General features: G+C 36.0%; 1 protein-coding gene across 1 annotated transcript in view; it reads left to right on the top strand.

The window, feature by feature from the left end:
- The first annotated feature begins 221 nt into the window (after positions 1-221).
- LOC581446 overlaps positions 222-26,367 on the top strand; it is a 28,640-nt gene continuing 2,494 nt past the window's right edge. The window contains exons 1-3 of the mRNA XM_781442.5: positions 222-554; positions 6,011-6,169; positions 26,060-26,287. Of these exons, the coding sequence (XP_786535.1) occupies positions 459-554; positions 6,011-6,169; positions 26,060-26,287 (483 nt within the window). The 5' untranslated portion in view covers positions 222-458. The remainder of the gene's footprint in view (positions 555-6,010; positions 6,170-26,059; positions 26,288-26,367) is intronic.

Here is a 26,367-nt window from a genome sequence, read left to right as displayed (position 1 = left end):
AATTATGAAGAAGAATTTTCATAAATGAAAGATGCAGATATCCGCTCCAACGTCATCCAGCGTGAATGATCCTACCCCCCTCCCCCACCCAACAACACAACACGCCACCGGTATAGAAAAAAACTCTTCCTTGGAGTTGGAGCACGCGAAGCAACCAATCCTCATCATCGCGATCTGTGTCGCTTCATTCGATCAAGAGTATCGCGACAGATTAAGTGCGATGAAGCGTGTGCCCCTAGCCCTTTCATGAATTTGGTACTGCACGTTCGCTCGAATAAAAGCCCAGGTCAGCTGGCGATGCGACGTAGTTTTTGGAACATTACGAGAGCTCACGTCTAGCTTGCTAGCGGGAAAATCAAGAACTTGTTCTTATTTTCGTTTTCAGTATTAAGAGCTGGTATTTGAATTTTTGTGAAATATAATATTCCCATCTACGAACTTTTAGACTGAGAACAATAATGGCGTTATCTGTCTGTCGTCTGTTCACCCGCTCACGGCCAGCTCTCGCGATAAGAAGGGTCCTCTCTCCTCAATCGCAAAAGGCTTCAAGTCAGGTAGGCTTACGGATTATTCGTTTCTCTTTGGATTATATTTAAATCGCAAGACATTCCAGCTTATATCTGTTTCTTTGTTGTTCTTTTATGAAAAACTTTTCACGATAAATTGCGTGGCTTTACTGGCTTTTGCTCCTTTGTAAATAACAAACATATACAACGAAAAGAGAATCTATCCTCATTTCTGTTTCTTTTCTTACTCGAATTTTGTCGAAAAATAGAGGTTTCATAGTTCAGTTCAGTTCATATTAAAAAACACCCGACATAACAATCAGGACGAACAAACATGATCCAAATTGGAGCCAGACGATGTTTCAGCGGAACAACCGTTGATATCAGACTGAAGCTTTCAGTCTTCATAAGATGTTGAATGATTGGGAATCGGTAAAAAATCATACATTGGTCTGTATGTCGTTAAAGGAAAGTGGTTCACTGAAACTATGGCTGTGCTGAATCCTTCTAAGAATCCTATATAGGTGCAAAAGCAATGGTAGTGAAGCTAAATGTATTAAGGCAGTACGTATTTGATCACACAGCTTATAATTCTCTGGTTGAATGAGAAAGACACAGAAATGTTCTAGCTTTTATTTTAGGCACACAGGTTATATTAAGGTAGTGCTGAAAATACAAGTAATCTCTTTCACAGTTGTGGTGTTCAAGCTATTTCACAAGGAATAAGGAGTTTGAATAGGCCTATTTATTTTTTGCACTTCGTCAAATTTTCTTGCTTTCTTGATTTGTGCTGGCACATCATGTCTCCAAATTTAGAATGATTAATTTAATTCATGAATTCATGGAGAAAAATAAAATTATATACCATATTCATGGAAGTGGCCTCTAGACCTGCTGAATTGTGTAGAGATCGTGATCAATTAGTTTGATTTGGAGTTTTGTTATAACAATGTAATCAGCGGCATCTAAATTCAGTCAAGCTTACCAGATTATTCTATTCTTCTAATTCTCCTGATTCAATGACTGCTGGCCTGTCCCAGTTATGCCAAGGCTGTCAGAATTGACGCAACTACTATTCTAAGTAGGCCATGCCTACACGTCTTTGTTGGATGTCAACAAGGAATAAAATAATTTTATCACACACAGTCATCACTTACTGGTGCAAAGTTGTACAAAGTTGTACAAAATTGTAGCAAGATAGAAGTTTACCAATGTAACACTTTAAGAACTCCCTTTTGATGTAAGCTCAATATTTGTTATTTGTGGTAGGATATTTCATTGATTTTATTAAGACTACCTGGTAGATAAAATGGATTTTATTTAACAATTAGCTGATTTTAATTTGAAGAAGATTGTGACATGTTTTCGATATAGATGGTTCTTGAAAGCGCAAGTGAAGAGGAAGTGTTCCAGCGTTTAATGTATAGGAGAAATTATAAAGATATATGTTGTATCAACATATCAGTTTAAGCATTTATATTTGATCTACATTTACATTTTTTCTGCAGCTCACTTATCAATGGTTAATATTGTATTTCAGTTCCCCCCTATTGACATATGATGTATGGCACACAATGAAGTTCAAGTTTATTTCCACCCATAAAAAGATAATGAACAAACCTGTCTTTTACCACTCCAAAGATAAGTTTTTAAATTTGCAATATAATCTTTTGCAATTTCTTGTCTTGTCCTTAGATGTTTAAAATGGTTTTGAGTAATTGCTAAACTCCTAATGTAATTTCAACAACCCATTTGTCTAAAACTCTCATTTGAACTCTTTGGTTTTTTGTTTATATATTTTATATTTTATTTTTAATTTATGCAAAACTATGTTCATTGTAATTGATATGTCTTATTTGTAATTTTTGCATGTTTTTATCTGTGAACTGTATCACAATTCAGCTTCATGGCTGCAAAGATATTTTTCAATAAACCTTGAATTGAATTGAATTGATAACAGTAATATAAACATACATAATTATATAAAAAGAAGTTATTATAAACACATACACATAAATGCATACTTGTGCAAAATACAACATAAACAATAAGCGGGGTAGAATGAATTAGATTTAGCATGGAGGAGCAAGCAAAGTCCTGTCATAGCCTAGCTCTATTTTAAGATAAAATATCATTTTTAATACATTAAAAGGTAAAAGTAAGAAAGAAGAAACAATAGAAAATTGTGAATATTTAATACAAGAGTGATAATCCACAGCTTATGATTAATACATTTATTCAGGAATTTTATATGAATCAAGTGTAGGGCAAGCTTTGATATCAGAGGGAATAGTACGTTTGCCAAAGTTTAGGGCCTTATATAACAAGGAATATATACCTCACTTAAGAAATCCAGCCATCTGATTGGTCGAAATTGCATTCATAAACTTTAACTATTTCTGTAAAATTCCCAGTAACCATGGTTAAAACAGTTCTAAAGTCCCAGTAACCATGGTTACCGGGAAAATAGTTCAGTCTCCATGGTTACCCCATAGGTTTACATGTTAAAAAATGGTTTGAGCGATCGAGGATACCGTACGTGTGCGAAGAATTGGTCGGTATTTTCATACAAGACAAGACAATTCCAAACAAGACAAAAATGGCTCAAGAAACTCTCCCAAGATTTCAACTTATCAAATGCAAGACTCGCTGACAGCAAGAACAACAAAAAGGGTACATGAAATTATCCATAAACATGTTCGTTTAGTTGCTGAAAAAGCATAGATGTAGACTCTAGACGAAAATATATCTAGTTGTCAGGGTGTCTGATCGCGCAACCGATGTTGTGTGTTAAAATTCTTCTCATAGAGTTTGCACGCAATGCAGTCGCTATGCAGTCTACGTGCATTGCGCAACCATGCAAAAAAAGTCAATTTTTTTTTTTTCAATTCAAGATTCAAACCTTTATCTGTTGTGATCCTGAAGGTGATACTCAATAAGTGAGGTGTCATATGAAAGCGCAGGTTCTTCTCCATATTACCCACAGGGCCGGCCCACCCCCCAAATTGTAAAAATATCTTGCTTAGACTAGAATCTAGATCTAGTCTACTCTCAAAGATACACTCATAAAAAAACAACTGTGCAGATAAACTAGAGAAAGGCCAAGGTGGTGTCATTAGTTGACTTTTTTGTTTTCGGCATATACAAGTATTAATGACTGCTTTAATATTCAAGAAATAGTTGTTTTTATACGCTCTCGGGAAGGTTACAATTGGGCTATTGCCCTCGGCATGCCTCGGGCAATAGCACAATTCTAACCTTCCCTTGAGCGTATAAAAACAACTATTTCTCTCAAAGCAGTCATTAATACTATAATATAACTTTGGAAGAAATTGATTACCAATATTGCCAGTTAAACATTGAATAATTTTGTCGCAACCTATAACTTTAATATGTAATTTAGCTCTGGGCCTCTAATTCAGTCATTATTAAGTTGATGAATAGATATAACAATACAGACGTACAAGGTAAAAGAAATGGAATTATTTCGATTTTAAGATATATGCCACTTTGAAATATATGTTGGGTTTCATCCTAAGCAAAAATTTGATATCTGAAATTTTTAAGGCATACAATGCATTCTACATTTTGGTGTAGTAGCATCTAATGACTAGTACTGAACTCATTTCGTGACAAGTTGTACTTTTCATGAAAGAACAAATATAAGTATTATGGGAAATGGAGGTGTGAGTAGAATAACCTTCAGGTGTACTTTAGGGAACTCAAAAGAAGCTCCCTGCCATCATCTTTGTGGTGGACGATTAAAAGATGTGTAATGAACCCAACGTGTGAAGGTCAGGCACGAAGCCCGGATCAGGGCCTTGCTTCACTGGACAAATATAAATGGGCACAAGAGTTTAAGGACACATTCACCAGCACCCTCTAGGAAAAGTCCAATAAACCCCTTTTGTTACAAATTTCCTAATTTGTGACAGCTCTCTAGTATTATTATTACTTCATACATCAGCCTGGGCTGTTATCCCTGGGAACATGATTGAATCCTTTCTTTCATCAACATCTCCACTTTATATTCCTGGAGTTTTAGGCTTACTCCAGAAATGTTGTTTGATAATGGTTGATGAATTGATAAGTGGTTGCCATTGAGAGCTAGGATACAAACCAACTGCCAAACAAACCAGCATTACTGTTTTACCTGTTTGATTGGTATTTGTCCCTGAGGGGAAATATGATGAATGAGAAAGGAAGAAAGAAATGGCCTTCAACGCATGGCATTGTTCATGCTTCACTTTGGTGTGGATTATTGTTTATTTGTTTGCAACCATGCAATTTATAAGGATGCATCTTTTCCAAAAGAATTCCTCGGCTCTGTGTTTCACATAGTTCAGTGGATATTTGGATGTTATTACCTTGTAGTTTATGTCAAGTGCATAGTTTCTTACTTAAAGAGTCACGTACTAAAAAACGCACAATAACAAAATACCTTGTGGTATAATTAATTGTGAAGGCCTTTTTTCTATTCAATCTGCCATTTTGCGAGATAGATACCATTGTCTCTGTAAATTGGGTAATGCACTCTTTTGCCTTCATCCAACCAATATTTGGAACTAACGTCTTCCATCATAAAGGAGCTCAAAAGGTACATTGTCATATTGGTTTACCATGAATATTGCACTTTAGTAGCTCTGTGGTATTCATAATGGTTGTATGATTATTGTCATTTCTATCATATTTGCCTTGAAACAGCCAGTTATACAGCTATTCAGTAAAGTAATTCCTGTAATATTTTTACCAAATACCACTGAAGGTTGTGCCAGAGGCATTAAGTTTTTGGTCCTGCTTTCTCATTATCTTGATACATTTATCTCGATATCTCAAGAACCACTTGATGAACTGCAAAATTAGCAGTGATAGAATGATCACCATACAAAGACGATCTGATCAGATATTGGTGTAAGTAGTTCAAAGGTCAAAGGTCATAGAGGTCAATTTACAAAATAACAGGTTTTAGCTTCATTTATTGCGATATGTTGAGAACCACCTGAGGTATGAACTTCAAAACTTGTGCAAGTATGTATTACCATAAATATAGGAAGACAAGCTGATTACATTTTGGGTATGTAGTTGAAATATCAAAGGAAGTACAGTAAATTTCAATAAATTTCAGGGTTTTAGCCCTGTGACTGTGATATCTCATGAACTGCTTGGTGTAAACATGCATCACCATAGTGAGATGAAAAGATAACACTTTGGGATAAGTAGGTCAAAGGTCAAGTGTCACAGAGGTCAATGAACATGAAATGTTCAGAGTTTAAGACTTTATTCATTGGTCTCTTTGCGAAAAGCAAGAGGCCCTAACTTTATTTTTTAAACTTCACATTTGAAGTAGCAGTGAATTTGTTTTACCAAATTCTATCATTGATCAGCTTGGTCAATTCACTCTTAATAAGTTGGAAACCTTGTAGCCAATATACTTCATCCATTTTCAGTAATATTGATTACAACAGGTTTATTTTTGTTGTTCACTTTGCTCCTTCCTGCTGTAGAATTCCTTGGAAAGATGCTTGGCACGTTTCCAGGGTACCTCATCCAAGCTCTACGAATCTCCTACACCAGAGTCCAAGCCAGTTAGTCGCTTCCCTATACCAGAGCGAGAGACACTGCCAGAGGACATTCAGAGAATCATGAAGGAGGTTGAGAAACAGGTAAGAATACAGGAGGTTCATTGAGCTCAGAGGATTTTTCTGCTGTATAGTGATAAGTCTTTACTATGGATTGTTGTATGTATTACTCTTCCCCTTACCAAAAAGAATATAGTGTCAAACTAAAGGTGACCATTTAATGTTTTGACACCATGTTCATACTTTCACTCTGTGAGACTCAGGGTGACAAACTTGTATTGTGACACACTATCACTCCCCTGTGACCACTGATTAAAGTTTGAAATTGTCATAACGTTGATTTACAGTGAAAATTGGAAACAAAATTATAGTATTTTTGGAATCAGCTCTGATTCATACCTTAAACATCTAGCTCTATAAAGGGAAAGGAAATTTGCTACATGAGATGCATCATACAGTAAATAGGCCACATCATTTCGTCCTCTAAAGTTCAATATATACACACACATGCCCAGCTGACACAATATTGAATAAAAAAAACCCATATATAATGCAAGAGCACAGTATGCAGATAGGGAACAGGGAAGGAGAAACCTTTAAAGGAGAAACTATTAAAACAGAGTAGGGAGCATCAGGAAGACTGAGCAAAAATTGTTAATCCGAAACAAAATTTCACACATGTATATATAAATAATTTCACAGGGTGCAGAATCAGATTCATTTATCCTCATTACCAGGTCCCTTGGAGAGGACCTATTAAGCCGTCGGTCCTCTGGTTGCCTACTAACAAGCATTTACGCTTCCTTAGCAGTCAGTACTTGCTATGTGGTATGTTATGAGTAGTCTCTATAGCAGACTCCAGTTGTTTTGTGACTTGATTAAGGCTTGACCACGGTTATATTAATTTGGGTTACAATATTTTGGGTAAATATCTCTCCAAATTCTTTGATTCAGGGTGTAAAGGTGTTGGACTACAATTATACGAGTTCACACACTGCACCATACCTTAGCTTTCAACTGAGCTTAATTAAACAGTGTCATATGCAGTTTTAAATTTCAGAACAATACTGGCAAATGTTTTTTTTTTCTTCACAACGGACGAACGGTATAGCTTTTAATTGGCTGAAAAAAATGGTTTATGAAATGCACATAATTCACCATGTACCGTGCAAGATGCATTCTGTACTTCATCCAATCCCCAGCATTTCATCCCCCTAACCTTGCTGTTCTATTTTTGTGTAGTCTTTATTCAGATGGTACACAATTTTATTTTGTAACTACAACCAGATGGTGAGTGGTGTGTTGACGGTGAGTGTTATGCTATAGCTGGAGGAAAGTTGTCAACAGATTGGTATAGCTTGCAAGTGATCTAGGCTTTAGCTCAGTGATGTGAGAAACATGTTCTCTAGTCCATACAGTTCAGACCCTGTGCATAGAAAGTGAGTTTTATGGATTGAAGGTGCCTTGGAGCAGCCTCTGTTTGAAAAGAGAGCTTTTTCAAAGAGGTCTTTAAACACAGGCTAGGAAGATAATTTTCACATTCATGTATTAACACTAATACCAACTAAATCTTACACAGGTCTATGAGAAAGCAGTGTTTTTATGTCATCATTGCATATTAGCAGATATGACAAATAGATTAATATTAAAGTTTTGGGAAATTTTGAAAATTGGGTGGATAGTGAATCTTTACAATTTTGATATATTTAGATGCCCCTGTGGATGTTTTATAAACACTACAAGAATTAACCCCTAAAACACTTCTGTTTTCGAGAAAAATTGAATATAAAAATTTACTGGTTCTCCCGGTAAATTTCGATAAATTTCAAATAACGCCTACGGCTGTACAATGGTAGCTGCGACTATGAAAATCTCAGAATATGTAGTTGTGACATATAATTTCCAAACGGGAATAGCTAATTGGTTGATTTTAGTCAAGAAACATTGTTTCATTGCTAAATTGATATCTTGACCTTGAGAGGGAGCTATACAACATAAAGAGTTTATTATTTATAATTTCATAACTTTAAACTCGATTTCAACCGGGACAACAATCAATAAATATTGTAGGAACGCATATGCTGCCAATATGTTAATTTGAACCAAATTCATGACCCCATACCAAAACTTTATAATACCTTTAACAACAAATGTGTTTTATGGATGCATGAGGCCAGCTAGGTCAGAACTCAATTGCTCTAAACCTAATTATAAGTCCAAATATCTGTTATTTGTACAATATACTCCATAATTTGTATTACTGGGTTGTAATTGTAATCTTGTCATGTCTAAAATAGTCCAGAGGCATTTCTCTCTACTTTGTTTTCATTCCCCTTGCATGATAGGGATGGCGGAGCGGAACAATCACCTCAGTGATTGAAAATGACTTGTTATATAAAAACAGATATAACAAAAATATCTGTAGGGCAGAAAGCTTGTTAGTCATTTTTAGATAAGAAATTGCCAGCATTCCTGAAATAGCACCAAAGTCCCATGATAAGTAGGCAGAGTTCAAGCCAAGATGTTGGCTTCTATGTGAGCAGGGGTATATATTTACAGCATCTGTCATCATCCCCTGTATGATACAGTGTATAGTGGTCAAGGACAAGTTCTACCAGCTGTGTGCTAGTCTTGCTTTGTAGTCTCTATTGGCATTGCTTTCAAGTTCATCTTGGAAAGCCATGATATATACCAGACAGGTTATAGATAATAGATATACATTTATAAATATATATATAATTTATAGAGGTCGAGAAAATACACAAAAATACAAGAAATAATATGATTCTCGATCCTTACCCAAATATATTGTTTCCCAAATTTTCTCCCTTTAAATAGAGCTTTGTCAATTAAGGATGTTAATTATTTGACTTTGAAATTTTGTATGCATCAATATATGCGCATCGTATCCCAGTAAAATGTGCTAATAAGGCACAAGGAGAGAAGACACAAAGAATTATGTCTCAGAGAAAAAAGAAGGCAGCAAGAGGTATAAAAATACATCATAAAAAACCAAAGAAAGACACAGAAGGAAAGTATATAGGAGAGAGGACGTGAATAATCACATCAGTAAAGGAGGAAGAAAACATATATGACAGGGCAGAGAGAGAGAGAGAGAGAGAGAGAGAGAGAGACAAAGCCAAGATGTAGAAAAAAGTCAAGAAAGGGAAAATGAGTGGAAAGTGACATTGAGACCATACGGCTGTAAGCATCCTTCTCTGTCTTAGTTTCCCAACATATATCTATGAACAATCTCTAGATTAATATAATAATAATAATAATAACTTTTACTTATATAGCGCTTTTCATAAGACATTTATATCAAAGCGCTTTACAATATTGATACAAGTAAAATTAAACAGAGTAATGACAAGAGAACAAATTTAAAGTGAAATTATGAAACATAAGATAACAAGGTAAGGTAACAATTTAAGAACTATAGGTTGAATATGCATTTTCCATTAGGTAGGTTTTTAATTTTGATCTAAACAAAGTAATATCAGAGATGCAACGAATGGAGGCTGGAAGATTAACGGTGCCCTGATAATCACAAGCGTGCACTACAAGTATACTGATGCCCATTGCTTTCTGAACTTCTCTTCTACACAATCACATCCACCTAGCCTGCAAACCGACCTTGCTGCCTGTACAGTGATGAAGACTTTCAAAAACGATCAAAGGAAATGGCTGGTTTCTTCTGCCAAAGAGGCTATATACCAAGATCAGGTGATCAGACAAGCAGCTAATAAAGTTTCTTCCATAAGTCGACAGCAGGCTTTGCAACCCCAAACTAAGCAGCGATCAGATCGTGTTCCACTAGTTCTTACATACTATCCAGCTACTGCTAAATTTGAATCTGCCATATTGGTCGACAACACTTGTATCCTTCAACAAGATGCATCAACTCTAGAACTCTTCAAGCAAGGCTGCCGCTGGTAGCATACAAGAAAGACCCAAGTTTAAGACATCTCCTTGTCTGTTCAGGTTGACACCAGATGCCCCAGATAATAGATACCGGATTGACACTTCAAAATGCAAGAGGGGCTAGAAGATGTGCCACCTGCATGTGCCCATGTCAGTGATGCTACTCATCTCAATGGGCCTATAAGCTCATATGGTACATTAATGACAAGTTCTCATGCACTACTTCCAACATAATCTATGTGATTATCTATACCGCTTGTTCAAAAATAAAGGTTGGGGTGACCATTGACCTAACACAAATGGACTTTTGATGAATGTGTTAGGTCCATTGGGGTAACTAAGAAGAAAGCAGATCAGAAGACTGAGCATTCAAGATCGATCCATTATACAGTGCGTCCCAGAAAAAACGAAACCAAGAATTATCGATGTTTTATCATAACTTAATCACAATTATAATTAATAAATGACATATAGTTTTAAAGCTTAGATCCTTCTCTTTCATTTGATGCAACTCATATGATGCATATTTCATGCATGAGTGATTAAAAACAATTTGAAGAGAGGGTGCCAAAAAGTCTTTCGAATCATCTGAATTTCAAAGTTTAAATCCCTTTTCTAGAAAGTTTGTTTTCTGCCCTTTCATGTGACACCCAGGCTCAATCAGGAAAAATGAGCCAGGATTAACAAAGTTCTGTGTCTGTTTGTTTAAAGTAGTTCTTGCATTTCCACAAAATTGTTTTCACTGGCTGCCTACCATAGCAACAAACAGAGTTGACAAAAGACTTAAATCCATTTCGTTGACGATATCAGCCATGCATCAAGTCTTTCGTCTTCTTTGTGGGTAGACATTAGGTAAAAAAAGAAGTTGGATTGTTTGAATTTTGCATCATTCATACACAAAATACAAAATATATGAAATAAAATGAAAACATGCATTTTTCCACGAGAGTAGTCAGTACTTTCACAAAATACAATCTAAGGCAATTTACCATAGATTGTTTTTAGAAGAAATACCTGTATAATGTTGATGATCTAAGAGCTCACTGAATGTTTCTGAAAATGTTCTGATCATGTTTTTGCGTTTGATCCTTGTTAATAGTATTCCTTTCAATGTGAACTGAAAGTGCTTTGATTTAGAGACCATCTCCTTACTGACGATCTTCATATCTGCCTGATGCCTGTCACCTGGATAGGCAATGCTCCTGGAGATGAGCTCCCTCACATCCGTCTCTCGATCCTCCCAAGCTACAAAGGTTAGAGATGTGCCATAATATGAACCCATGGTCGTGCCCTTGGCTACTGAAAACAGATTTCTGGATGACCTCCTGTGTAGCATAATCAAAGCTCTTTGACGTCACTGCAGTAAAGCTGGCTAGATTGAGTGAAGGAGAAAGAAATGTTTTTGCTTCTCTACAGAAACTTTGTAAAGGAATGAATGAGTGCTTCCATTTGGTCCTTCATGCTAAAAATAAAGGAGTACTTTTGAAAGTGATTATTTACCGTTGGAGGATTACCCTACTAAAAAGTTCATTTCACCTTATTTGCATCTACCATTCAATTTAGAACATCTGTTATTATATAGGGATGATACTATACCTAGAAGAGACCAATGTTGATGTTGATGCCATGGTGTCGCGAAAGTCAATTTATGCTTTTATACAGCTCACTTCTAAATCCTAAAGCAAGAGTTTGCTCTATCGCAGTCACGTGGGATTCATTTATTTAGACTATCAAAATGATAAGACTATAAAAAGATGATGCCATATGGTGTCCAACTTTCTGATATTTAGTGAGATCTAATTGAAACTTTCATCAGTATGCTTCTCTGATTTTTCTGCTTTCGTTTAGAGTAGTTGTCTTTTTGGGTTGGATTTCCCTTTAAAAATTAGAGTCAAATTACTGTCAAATGTAAAAAGTAAGATTTGTTTGGACCTCTTGGACTATGTTGTGCTCTCTATAAAATGATCACGCATTTGCTAAAATGCTGAAATGTTCTCATATTTAATTTCATGTTTACAAAGTTACCCAGTGTAAGTGTGGTAGGCCTTATGCACAGTTATCTGTTCACGCATAACTGGAAAAGCAAATTGGTAATTACATGATTCACTTTTTGACCACTTGACCCCTGTGGCACTGGCAGTACAAGCTCTCTGCCCCTTGTTCTTATATGTACAGGGTGAGTCAAGAAAAACTTGGCACACATCCCATTGAAAGTATGCAGAGTGCTGGCATCTAGTCTACCATGAAGATGTAAGAGAATTAAGAGTCTACAATCTACATTATCATTTTGAAAAACTGCATTTCATTTCTGCATTATGAAGTAATAGAAAACACAGTACATAAATGTGTATATTTTCTAGGTTATATAGTAAGGGGCAGATCCCCTTCCTCCATATTTATCAACTGCTAATTGAAGATATGATGTTACACTCTGAATAGGATGCATGTTTTTATGATATGGTGTATGTAGTTGATGATCCAGTGCAGCCCTGGTTTCATCTTCCATCCATCATTTCCCATCAGTCATCGGTAAAATGGTCCCAGCTAGATGGAGTGGAGGACAGCTAGGGACTGCATCACCGGCATGGCCGAACTCCTCAATTCATCTGCTGAGGCCACGGATTACCCCCAGTAATCTAGCATCAACAAAATAGATGTGATACATTCTTGGCAAACATCCTGGCTATTTTGATGAGCTTGTTTTTAACCTACAAGATGTTTGTTATGTGTGAGGGTTTTCAGGAAGAGATAGGTCGTAGTCAAGGTTGTATTAAATGAAAAATGTGCTGTATTGTTGTCAATTGTCATTGTATGTTTCTGAAACAGTTCTTAAACAGATGTTGATATGGCAGTGTGCAGTATATAACTGGGAAACAACAAAATGTAGACAGTAAGAAGGAAGAAGAACTTTTGACAATATTGTTTATTACAAATAGATCAGAAAAGCGGGAGATTACCGGTATACACTGGAGAACTTCAAACTAAAAGAAAACTAGACAAGGAATTTGTCACAGAGACGAATTAGGCGATCTGCTGCTTTGATCAAGACACAACATAAACTCAATGGGAGATTTGGTCTTTAAAATAAATTCCACCATCCACTCATATAACACGCCTATGTACAAGCTCATTTAGTAATCAAGGATGTAGAAATAGTAGAAATTAATGAGCCGACTATTGTTTGCTAAAACCCTGTTACCATTAAATTAATTATTTGGTTTTTCAGTGAGTCATTGTTTAGTTGAGAGAACATGATGCGAAGGTAGTGACTTCAATGCTAGATGTAAAATTAAAGATATCGGTAATCTGAAAGTTTGAGTGAAAACGGACCATTATTAATGATAATAATTGGGAAAAACTGCTCTGATCGATTCCTTAATTCTCCCAAGTATATCATTACAATTTCATTATATTTTAGGTGAATGTAAATCGTCTCAAAGCAATGAATTTACTCTATAAACCGTTCCAGACATTTGAATGTTGAAAGATTTTAAAAAGCCTTATGTCTTATTTTCATGGAAAACGGTTGGGGAAAATTAAAAAATGGTTTGGAGAATTTGCTGTTAATCACTGTTAGGGGGGTGTTGCACAGTGACGCCTTCAAAGAAAACCATATATATCTTTGTGGTTTGAGAATTTTTTTCAGGATCTTTTGCATGTCAGAGGGTTAGCACAGTAGAAGGAATATAAAAAGTAACTTTTTTTTTTACAAAAACAACTTTTAACAATATGTTACTTTCAGCCTTTTCACACACAGCTAAAATTCATCGTATCTAGTGATGATTAGAATCATCGTAAAATTTTAAACATGTTTATAGACAAAATTTCCCAGTGTGAACATCGTTTATACGATGTTGGGATAGATACGAAGTCGCGATCCATACGCCCCTAAAAGCAGGCTGCAGATACGAAGTTCGTATCTAGAGAGCTTGACATTTTGTGTGTGAAAGGAAATTCTTGTTTAAACGTGTTTAAACTGGATGGAGCGTGCGCTTTGATTGACATGACATGACCTTCAATGCGCAATGGCACTACTGCGCATTTTACGAGCAGTAGTTAATCACGAAACAATTAACGATTGCACCGAAATTTCTGTGTGTGAAAGGCTCGTGATTAGTTTAAACACGTTCGAAACACGTTTATACTAGTCATGTTTATAGAATTTTAGCTGTGTGTGAAAAGGCTGTTTGTCACTTTAAATCTTTGTGGTTTGAGAATTTTTTCAGGAATTTTTGCATGTTAGAGGGTAAGTATAGTAAAAGGAATATAATAAGTAACATTTCATACAAAAATTACAGTTTTTTCATCAATCTTTAACAATGTTACCGAGTCACTTTAAAGATGTATTAACTACAGAAGCTTAATGTCACAGAGCTTTCATATCATATTATACAGGTCATTACTTTATAACCAGCACAATGTCTTTCGTGATAGTTTATTCTGAAGAGCTTTTGAAATTTTGTAATGCAATTTTCAAAACATCCCTAGCATTTCACTTGTCAATCAAAAAGCTCAAAGGAATTTTGGAGATCTAATGCCACAGATGACAATCACCAAAGATTTATGACTATACGATGGATAGCAAAAATAAACATTGGCTAAACAGTGTAGCTGCTGAAGTAAAGGTTTTCAGGAGAGCTTCACCCTCAATCCATCTGGGAAACCTATTGCATAAAAAATTGAATGTGGAGTATTCGTATTTGTCAATCTGATTGGTAACTGAGTGAAGAGTAATACATTGATTTCATAATGATAGCCATGGTGAGGTAAAACCAGGTGTGCATGGCTAGGTGATGTTGATATTGGTTGCCGAGGTCACCTGGAATGACATCTGGGAGCAACATCACTAGTAGCCTGTTCAGACACATAAAAACATTTATCCTGAAACTTGATAAAGAAACCTTGATATTAAAGAATCATCGTATAGCAAACAGGGGGTTCAGATGCAAAAAAAATTATCCAAAAACTCTACTGTGCTTTTCTTTTTTGGTATACTGCTCATCTGCCTTCACTTGAGCAAGCGCTAATTTGGGTGAATTTGTACATCATTTCTAAGTATCAAGTTTCTGAGTTTGTTTTTTCTATTGCGGAGGAGTCCATGCAAATAACCATTGAATCCTAGCTATCACTCCCCCAAACATCATGGAGGCAATTAACTTCTAATACTGTTTTCACACTGGCAATATTTTGCTTAACCCCGTACTATAGGTGGGGTTAAGGGGGGTTCTTAGCCCCACCTATAGTACGGGGTTAAGCCTATTCCACTTTCTGTTCAGACTGGTTTTTACCAAAGTGGGCTAAAGTTGGCTAACCCCACCTATACTACGGGGTTAACTAACCCTGCAAAATAGCAGGGCTAACTCCGCAATTGTGGTGCTAACTCCTGCTAACCCCGCAATTGCGGTGCTAAGCAAATGAATGAGAACAGAAACGACAAATAGTCCGGTACTATGCAATGGAGCGTATCGCAGCTGGCCAGATGCGAAGTATGTCCAATCATAACATACACGATATCCGGGGTTAACGAAATGCAGTGAGAACAGCGGGTGTTTTCTTATTCCGGAATAGGCGCTAGTACGGGACTAAAAACAGCGTGTGTGAAAAGCCCAAAAAATAGTCCGGGGTTAAGGATAGTACGGGGCTAAGCAAAGTACGGGGTTAAGCAAAACCAGTGCGAAAAGAGTATAGGTCTCCTTTCGCGCATGCTCACGTTAAACCCATTCAGTTATACTGTTCTATGGTCGCTATACATTCAGACACAAAATAGATCATGATTCTTTATCAAGTTTTAGTTCAAAATGATTCCCAAAGCCCCGTTTCATTATACAACGTTTTGTTATTCAACGTTTTATTATACATTGTTTTTGTTAGTAAGCATGTTGAAACACACAAAATCGTTTTATAGCTACCGGTATATCATTTTGGAATAACATATTTGTTTGTGTTTGAACGCAGAGAAAGATGCAGTTACCAGGTGTACAGGAAAGGAGGGGGATAACTAGTTATTTGTCACACTGTTTAAGAATAAGTTGAATGTTTTTGATCACATGAGTCAAGGTTTCTGTGTCAATCATGGGTGGGAAATATGACTTACATGGTTAGTCTCTCACTCCAGCCATTCAATTTTCATTCCTATGTCTATTAAGGACAACAGGATCATGTCCTGTCCCTCGTTACAACCCTCAGATAACTTTTCAGAAGGCCCATGAGGAGAGAGACAGAGTGGAGAAAGATTTTGCTCCATGTACATGCCAAAATAAATGCAAAACTAAGAAAATAAAATATTGAACAAAAATACATATAACATTTATAACACACATATCTATGGGGGTGTTGTAAATCATTTTTTAAATGTAAACAAAATGAGTGAGATAAAAAGCGTTTCAAAATGCAGTGTTTTAAATGTGCCAACCCGTTCTTTATGTATGCAAATATTGATTAGTGTAAACTTTTAGTCAACATTTAGTCACACTGCAACAGTCATGAAAAATAATGAACAATATTATATGCTGGTTTTGTTAAAATATTCTGAAGTCATACTGTGTAGCTGATTATACTTGGTAACTGATAGGGCCCTGTTGATGATGTCTTGTTATTGTTGTCATAGCATCTCTGATGTATATAAGATGATCGTTAGACATTGATCAGAGTTGTCAGAAACAGATAGGAGAGAGAGAGAGAGAGATGGAATATTCTGTAACAATTCCTCTCTATTTTAAAAACAAAGACACATCAGAACAACTGGGCATCATGTATTGACAGTTTTTCTTTGCTCCAATCATTACAAATGGGCCAATTTCAGAAATAGACGAATAACTTTGGGTATTACATGGCAACTTTATTCAGGCACGTAGCCAGGGGGGCGGTGGGGGCGGTCGCCCCCCCCCCCAAAAAAAAAAGAGAGAAAAAAAAGAAGAAAGGAAGAGGACGTAGGAAGAAAAAGGATTAAGAGTGGAGAACGGTACAACGAATTGTCTTCTAATAATTTAATGAAACGTCAAAGCTTCCGTGCTTCGCATGGGAGGGGGGGGGAACTGAATTCAGATGAGGATTAAGAGTCTAGAGCGGTACAATGAATCGTCTTCTTTCTCTAATAATTTATGAAACGTCACTGCTTCCGCGCTTCGCGCGGGAGTGGGGGAAACTGAATTCAGACAAGGATTAAAAGTAGTTTGAGAATGGTACAACGAATCGTCTTCTTTCATTAATAATCTAATGAAACGTCAGAGCTTCCGCGCTATGCGCGGTGGAAGGGGAACTCATTTCAAAGAAGGATTAAGAGTCGAGAACGGTCCAACGAATCGTCTTCTTTCTCTAATAATGCAATGAAACGTCAAAGCTTTAGCGCTTTGAGCGGGAGGGGGGAAACTCCCCCTCCCTGCACCCACCCCCCTAGGGAGCGTGCTATGCGCGCTCTGTAAGTGATTCTTACGCCTTGCGTGCTCACTACCGCCCCCCTAAAATGAAATCCTGGCTACGCGCTTGACTTTATTCCATGATTAAAGCATTCAGTGGTTGCTCTAGTGGTTTATATCTCCCTCAGAGACATCTATCAATCATTTGCTCATCTGAACTATTGAGAACAGGAGTTTTGAATACTGTGTTCTTCACTTGGATTGCAAAAAGCATTTTTAAAAAGATGATATTGTGTCATAAAACAGAAACCGAGTGGGGAGGTATCTTGTCTAACCATTCAGCAATTCTGCTAGTTCCCACTATATACAAACATATACCCATTTGAACTATTGGACATAGAACAGAAAATCGTGACTGCCTTTGTTTATTAGCAGTTTCGTTTACAAATCAGCTATAATATTGTTTCATAGAACAGAAACACACAAAAAACATCTTGCTGGACTTTTCCCCTCTTTACGTTTGATCAGTGAGATTATTGGACATTGAACTGAGAATCGTGACAGCAGTGACATCCTTTTTTCTGATCTTTCTTTTACAAGTTTTTCTCTGGTCCTGTGCCAGGGGTCAAAGTCAGTTTCTAATGGTTGATAACATGACTCCCACTGTCCTTGGCATATTTTTCCTCACAGGAGCTCTACGTTTTATTCTCCTTCTCTTCTCTGCTCGTATGAACTGTAATATTATTTGCTTTATTGTCATATAGAATTCAGGAAATGATGTCAATGCCATATGAGGTCATTTTTATCATATTTATAGTGATTATGATTATTGCATTGTTTTTTACACACAAACTGTGGTTCTGTAGTTGTTTCTATAGATAATTTTGTTGTTGTTGTTGAAAATAGTGTTTAGGAAAATAATGCCAAGACCATTTGAACAACGATTGAAATTATTTCATTCAATCTTTGTATAACCATATCTTTCATATTAAATAGAATCTTTGCTTCCCTTCTCTTTTCTGAAAGAAGTTAAAGAACATTGGAAATAATGTCAAAGCCATTCTATTCTATTCTTGTTGACAGTTTTCCAAGGCATATAAAGTGCATTCCAGAAGCTTTGAGACTTCTTAAAGAGATATGTTTATTTATTGTTTTGAAGTACAAAAACCCTAGCTAATATCCAGAGTAGGTAAACAACAACTGCTCAGCCAAATATCAATAACAGATGCTATGGTGTATGCGTCCAAGAGCAAGGTTATATACTTCTGAATAATTGATGTAGGTATACTATCTGATGGAGTTACCTCCTGTGTGAGGCAGGTAAATTATACTCTTTAGTTCACACATATTGTCTGCTGGGAGCCTGAACAACATTCTATCCTATAAACATACTTTTTAAACTTGTCAAAATAACATGGTTGAAAAGAAGTCCAAAAGAGATGGCAAGCGTGGTTGTATCTTCTGTTTGGAGCCAAAAGTGTGTTAACCCATGTCCTTCGGATTCTGAACAGACAATATGATTATTAATAATGCTATAGAATTTCTCTATTTTTGCGGTGATGTCTATGATTTTAGTGTTTGATAATTTTAGTCTTTTTGAAAAATGTAAACATTTATTTTTTCTGTACATGGTTCTAAATGTTCATGATTGTTTTTACTTTTAGAGATGGTCTTTCTTACATTCTAAGTCAGATAATAAATAATTTCAACTCATTTAATGACCATTTCAAAATGTGAAGAATTAGGCCTTCATTCAACATTCTGCTAGTGCCCCATTGTCTCTCATCAGACTACATGTTTTTTAAAAATATATTCAACCAAGCAGTGACTTTGTGAAGAAATACCTAAGATTCAAATATAGGGCAAGTACGGAGGGGGTGGGGCAGATGGATATTCATAAACTTTATGGGTATGAGGAAGTATGACTCGGCAATCTCCTGGTTATTGTACCCTGCTAATCAATTCTTCTTCATCTGCGTGCGAACTCTATAGAGATTATTGCTGAAAATCAAATCAGGTATCTATTGCCCTCGAGCGATGCAATTTGGATATTCCAATTCAACCACAAGGCTACTCATTTTCTATTGCAGACAATAAATGTTGGCCCTAACCTCCTTTCAGGCTCAGACAATATTTTATTTAAAGTTTGATCATACCGGTATGTTCATCCACTTTATATGCTGCTTTAATTCATATCGTCATGACATTTTAAGGGGAAATCCAGTCTGATATTAAGTTGGTTGTAATAGAAGCAGATGAAATAGAGAATCAAGTTGTGATTGATCAAACACAAATTTGCAAATCTGTGAAATATCTATTCCTTCATTAATTACAAAGGAAATGAGAAAGGACCCTGAGAAATATGTTTGACAGTTGGCAATTTGTTGCAAACTTAGAAAATTCATGACTTCCATGGTTTTTTATAAGATTTTGCTCAAACTTTCACTAGTCATTTTAACATTTTTGTGCTGCTTTTTATTAATACCAACTAAATATCGAGTGGATTTCCCTATTAGTAGGGAGTGAGTGAGGATTTGGGAATTATATTATCCATGTATGAATCAATTATTTTAAGGCTTTTAACCGCCAATAAATCTTTTCAATTGCAATATTCAAAATCTTAACAAGTGACAGCAATTGTCTGTTTTTTGACAGAGGTATGAAAACCTGTTGTGAGAAAGCAATGATTTGTAAGTACCTTTCCAAAGTTCTTTTTAAATTCATATTTTTCTCATTGAGCATTCTAGCAGTGGTGATTTTCTTTTCATTGCACCAGTTAATCAGATGTACATATGGAGGGATAGGTCTACGATATTGCACCTTGAGTTTTGAAGGAGACTATTGAGTGTCCTTGAAATAAATCAATATCTCAAAGAGATTTGTCAGTTTTGTTGAATTTTTTAGCCTGCCATCTAGGGGGGATTAACAAACAAAAAGTCCATTACAGTCTGATTTCATAAGTCGGTTGCGAGTTGTGACCATTATATTCCCTTATCAAAAAGATTCTTTTGCAATTCCATCGACAAGATATAGGATGATGAAGCATTCTGCTACCACGTTCCAGATGATAGCATTGTGGATTAGGAAGACAATCCCATGCTCCAGAGCAACCAAATACATGAAGAAGATCCTACAAAGAAAGACTCACACACACAATCAAAAGAAAATTGTCTGTTCATATCATGTCTTTATTTTCATCAGAGAACTTTTATTTTGTCTCATCAAAAGTAATTTTGAGATTTTTGTTATTAGAAAATGAAAATGATTGTTAATTTGTTTTGCTTCAGTTGTGATGGTGGGTATTTTGCCTATGAAAGAGCATTGAAAGGAAAAGGATTGTGATGAATAAAACATGAAAAAGAAGGTAGAAGACGAAACGGGGGGGGGGGGGGGGGGGGTGGGGGTAATAGATAGTGATGAATGATAAAAAGAGAGGAAGGAAATGAAGATATTAAAGGAAAAAATAACAAACATTAAATAAGAAAGAAGGAGAAATGAAAAAGAATGAAGATCAAGAAAATGAAATAAAAAAAAAAGACAGAAAACACTGCACATGGTTGATCATTTAGAAAAAGAGCATTTAGAAAGAGTTATTATGCTATATTAGTATAAGGGACTTTTTACACAACAAAATAAATGTGATGATTAGCATTGTCAAAGCATCTATTCACATGGAGTCGTGTGGAATGAGTAACAGAGTAGCGTGGAAATGATTGGCAGTACGTGCAGCACATACTTTTTATGAAACCCATGAATATGTGGTTTATTCATACTTTTATTCATGTAACTTTATAGGCTGACCAAGAGGTAACTTTTTGTTTAATGTTAGTGAACTTGGTTTATTGCTTATTAAATAAGAGTATTAAGTTCAGGCATTACATTGTTTCATTTCCATAATCAATTAAACTCTTGTTAGAACAGGTAGGTTTCAATGGGACTGAAAGTTATTGTAGATAATCATCTCCCCCCCCCCCTTAATTTGTTTTTTAAACTCTGTGATCTCTGTGCACTGCTGTGAGGTGTTACCTTGGAAAGGGATTATAAAGTTATTATAATATTTTGTAACGAGTTTCCAATGAAAAGCCAACGCACAGTAGAACACATAAAAATGAAAAGCCATCAGGATAAGAAAAGAAAGAAATATAAAGAGAGAGAGAGAGAGAGAGAGCGAAAGGGGAAGGGAGGGAGGGAGGGAGGGAGGGAAGGCGGGAGGGATACATATATTTACCATGTTTACTGAAGGGATTAAGGGAGGGAGGGAGGGAGGGAGGGAGGGAGGGAGGGAGGGAGGGAGGGAGGGAGGGAGGGAGGGAGGGCGGGCGGGAGGGATACATATATTTACCATGTTTACTGAAGGGATTAAGGGAGGGAGGGAGGGAGGGAGGGAGGGATGGATACATATATTTACCATGTTTACTGATGCCATCCATCTCCTTTATCCGGATATGTCACTGCAAGAGGGGTATGCAAATGTAGGTATAGAGCAGGCCTTCTCAACTGGCGGCGCTTGCGGTCAGTCGGAGTGGCGCGCGACTGTTGCAACAACAAAACAAAAAACAGAAAAAAAGAGAATATATATTTTAGAATTAAATACTCAGCTAAATCAAGAAGTTGCAGTCGAATATGAGCCCTTTCTTCCTGTTTTATTAACAAACAGGAAGAAAGGGGGAATTTATCGTTTTTTACCATTTTATACGAATCTAAAAGGTCTGAACAAGAATTAGCTTACGATGAGATATTTCAACATTGCCAATATCTTGAAACATGTCGTTTTTGTTTGTTTAATTTCACTTTATTTTGACATTTCCCGTGTTTATTGCACACAAAAAAACTTCATATAAATATACCTCCAGTGTAATTGTACTCAGGAATTTTACTAATTTTTTCACATCAATATGAAATTATGATTGATTATATTGTGGAATGAAATGGTGCTAAAAATGCCCCATTTGGGCCTTTAGAAAGCCCTAAATCTACCAGCTTCAGGGGGCTCAGCCCCCTGCTACCCCTGTTAGGGCTTTGCCCCTGGACCCCACCCATTTTCGGCTCGGTCACTACGCTCCCTCGCAGCACAGTCGACCTTACAGGGTGGCACTTCAACTACAAATTCTTTTCGTTTTGGCACTTCTAATAAACTAGTTGAGAAGGCCTGGTATAGAGGGTCAAAGATCAAATGATATGTTCAAATCAATTGTTGATTGTTATTAACAGGGCACGTAGGATAAATACATGTACCTGATTTGTAATTTGATCCAATAGATGGCTGAAACATTTTTGCGCAAACCAATTTTTGTGTTATTATTTTTATTCATTCGAGCGATTAGACCACCGCCCATAATGCAGACGTCGTGAAATTATATTTTGGATGATATAGTGTATACTTGTTTTATACGCACTGTAGAGCTGAGAAAAAGTAAAGAGGTAGAGAGAGAGAGAGAGAGAGAGAGAGAGTGAGTGAGTGAAAGAGCTAATTAGAGAAAGGGGTGAGGGAGAAAGAGAGAGAGAGGGGGTCAGGGGAAGAGAGAGAGAGGGGAAGATAGATAGAGAGAGAGAGAGAGAGAGAGAGAGAGAGAGAGAGAGAGAGAGAGATGCTGGGGAGAAAGAGAGATGGGGGAGAGACAGAGAGACAGATAGAGAGAAAGAAACAACAAGAATGAGAGAATAGAAATTTAATAGTTCAGTTCATACTGTAATTACTCTGAAAGAGTTCAAATACATTGCAATAGATTGAAAAATATTTTGGGTTTTTCATTATATTACAGCTTGAGCTTGCATTTGAAATATGACCCAATGAAATAAGAGATTTTGAACTCTAATTCATGAATTCTTTAGAATATGTATTTGAAAGTGCCAATGTCATGCTCAGTTAATTTTTCAAGAAAAGGTCAGCCTTTATGCCCTTTATCAATGCAGTAATCTAAATTTAGTATCAAACACAGCAAATTATTTTTTGTATGTAAATGAGTTTATACATTCCCTAATTAAGCAGTTAATCATTCTAGCCTTAATGGCTAGTACTGATACAAATTGTTCATTGAAGAGATACAGACATAATGGAGGTCAATTATCAAGTTCTATTTTAGTTTTCATTTTCATTTGTCTTGAAATGAGTTAATTCAGGTTCATAAATTGGTGTCGGGTAATGGAGGGCAGCGCTCTTTACAAAAGGAGAAATAATGATGGAGGTTTAAATTATATGTTAATGACTGTATGTTATCTCATACTATTTAAAGGGCAAGTCCACTCCAAAAATAACTTACTTCAATAGAAGCAGAAAAATCGAGAAACCAATCAAAAAAAAGTTTGAGCAAAATCGGAAAACAAATAACTAAGTGATTACAAGACAAATTGGCAACTCACTCATGAGTCTGTGACGTCATTGCCTCACTATCCACAAATTATTGTCAAAGGAATATTAGCATCATAAGTAAGAAAGAAACCTTGATTTTGATCTTGAGGGGGGTTGTGTATGGAGATCTTTTGGGAAGTCTTCTGTCCTCATATAGTTTCTTTATCTTGAGATTTTGCCAAGGCTTTAGTGGAAGTAGCTGTGTGATTAATATCCTGCAGATGACAGCTTGGCCAGGACACTTGCAAATCTGTATTAAAAAATAACAGCCACTGCTCAATCCGAGACAAAAGGAAGTTGCAACAATGCACCGTGGGCGTGACTTGAGGGGTGGGAAATCAGAATTTGATCGCCTGTCAAGCTGATTGATGTCAGACTCTTATAAATTGTTAACATATCTCTTTTACCCATCATAACCAAGCACTTTATAGGTTTTGATAGAGGTAATTCTTGAAATGAAATTGATTTGATTTATCTTGGAGGGTAAATACAAGTATGCATGGTTTTGTTTCATTTGACTTTAACCCCCAAATACATGCACATAATATGCTTTTGACCTTCATGTACTCTGTATTTAGGAAGTAGAAAGTTAATGCATAGCAAACAGTTGAGCCTATTCCACATTTACTGTTTGATGCCATATCCTTCAAGATTGATAACACTACACAACACAGTGGATTCAGTTATAATGTCACTTTGATTTCATTGTGATTGGCAGTGTCTCTATGGCCATCCTGTGAATAATTCATTTTATAGAATGAGTTTTGATATACATGTTTAGGCTACCAAGGTCTTTTGCAGATCAAATGCATACATAACAAGAAATGGTCAAGTTCAGAGAGAATTTTAAAATCCATCCCTCGCATTCCAGATCAATCTGCTCAGTATTTGCCATTGCTGTTTTTAGAATTGTAGTTGTGATTCAGTTTGCTTGAAATCTGTTTCATCGCTGTGTCATCCAGTATGAACACAAGATACTAAAGATGACTTCTGATGTATATATTCTTGAGTGTATATAGTTGCCTATGCTTCTTGCATGTTTTAGTGTTAAGCACACCAAGGACATTCACATTTTTGATTGATTATTTATAAAATTGTAGCATACAATGTAAGTATACAGCAAAGTGTACTGATCTGAAAACAGTCTGACATGTTATGTTAAATTTAATAAAGGGTAACGAAATATGAGTTTCAGGACAGACTTCATGATTTAATTTGCAAATCTATTTTACAATGGCCTTTACCATTTCTGAATCCCTGGAGAGCTTTACACATGGCCCTAGTTTACAGTGAGAGTTGCGGTTTGAATTATTTTTGATGATTTTTTAAAATCCCATCCTTCTCCCTTCAACTCAAATTTCCTCTCAAAACACCAGATGTATGAATGTGAATCATTATACAATGATGCATCAACATGATTTAGTTAATTCCAATGGTGGGCTGCTGTTTGGTGAATCTCTCTCTCTTTCTCTCTATCTCTGTCTTTGTCTGTGTCTGCCTGCCTGTCTGTCTTTTTCTGTCTGTCTGTCTCTCTTTCTGTATGTTGCTCTGTCTGTCTGTCTCTCCTTCCCTTTCTTTCTTTCGCAGTCTCTCTCTCCTCAAGTCCCTTTCTTTCTTTCTTTCTCATTCTCTCTCTCCTTCCCACTCTTTCTCTGTCTCATCCTCTCAACCTTATTATGTCAATCTTAGTTGTTTCTTTAACTCTTTTGACAGCTTTTTTATATAGCTTATCCGGGTTACCTAAACATTGCACTAAAAGATATATTTTTTTCAACCGTAAGAAATATGTAGAAAATTGCAGGGAAAATATATAAGTCATTGACATGGTTATTTCAGGAGAAGAAAATTAAATAAGTTACATTATAATACCCATGTCCTTAACTGACAAGAGGAAGGGTCACAAATACAGAAACAAATTGTTATTGATATATTTTAGTATGATATTCACCTACTTATGTTATTGCTTCATTTTCTTCTTAAAATTGCTATATATTGTAGTCTGTTCTTTCTCTCATTTTTCGTTTATGTGTTTTGTTTTATACATAGTATGTGAATATATAAATAACAAGTAATTTCCTCTGTCTGCTATTTTTCTGTTGCCTATTGTCTCACTTCTATGCTACATTGACATTACTCGATTTCACATACTGATTCTCACATATATCTTTCCACTTATTATCTTAGCTCTAATGGAATGACTTGTTTGTAAGTTGAAGAAATTATTTTATACTTTACTTTCATTTTTCATGTCATTTTAAGTGAGAGGAAAAAAGAAAGAAATTAGATTCTATTTAGAACATGAAAGATTTAATTTATCAATTACTTGTATCTTCCTGTTTTTCACAGAGTGGCTTCCTTCCCAACATCTTCAAGATAATGTCATATGACCCTACCTCGTTTAAGTACTTCTTTGGCTACTACGACCACCTTATATCGGACCGAGGCAATCTGACGAAGGAGGACAAATCATTTATCAGCCTGGCCGTCAGTACAGAAAACAAGTGTATCTACTGCACAGTTTCTCATAGAATGGTCTTTAGGCTCAACACCAATGATCCAGTACTAACTGATCAGGTTTGTCTCTCATTTTTTTTTCTTTTCTTTCCACTCTTTAACTGTGAAATTAGGTTTCAGTCATTAAAAAAAGAAGTAAT

Source organism: Strongylocentrotus purpuratus, unplaced genomic scaffold (assembly GCF_000002235.5).
Source record: "Strongylocentrotus purpuratus isolate Spur 01 unplaced genomic scaffold, Spur_5.0 spur5_scaffold_15, whole genome shotgun sequence".
NCBI classification, from domain to species: domain Eukaryota; kingdom Metazoa; phylum Echinodermata; class Echinoidea; order Camarodonta; family Strongylocentrotidae; genus Strongylocentrotus; species Strongylocentrotus purpuratus.
The sequence above is the reverse complement of the archived record's forward strand: the minus strand, read 5'-3'. Positions and strand labels throughout refer to the sequence as shown.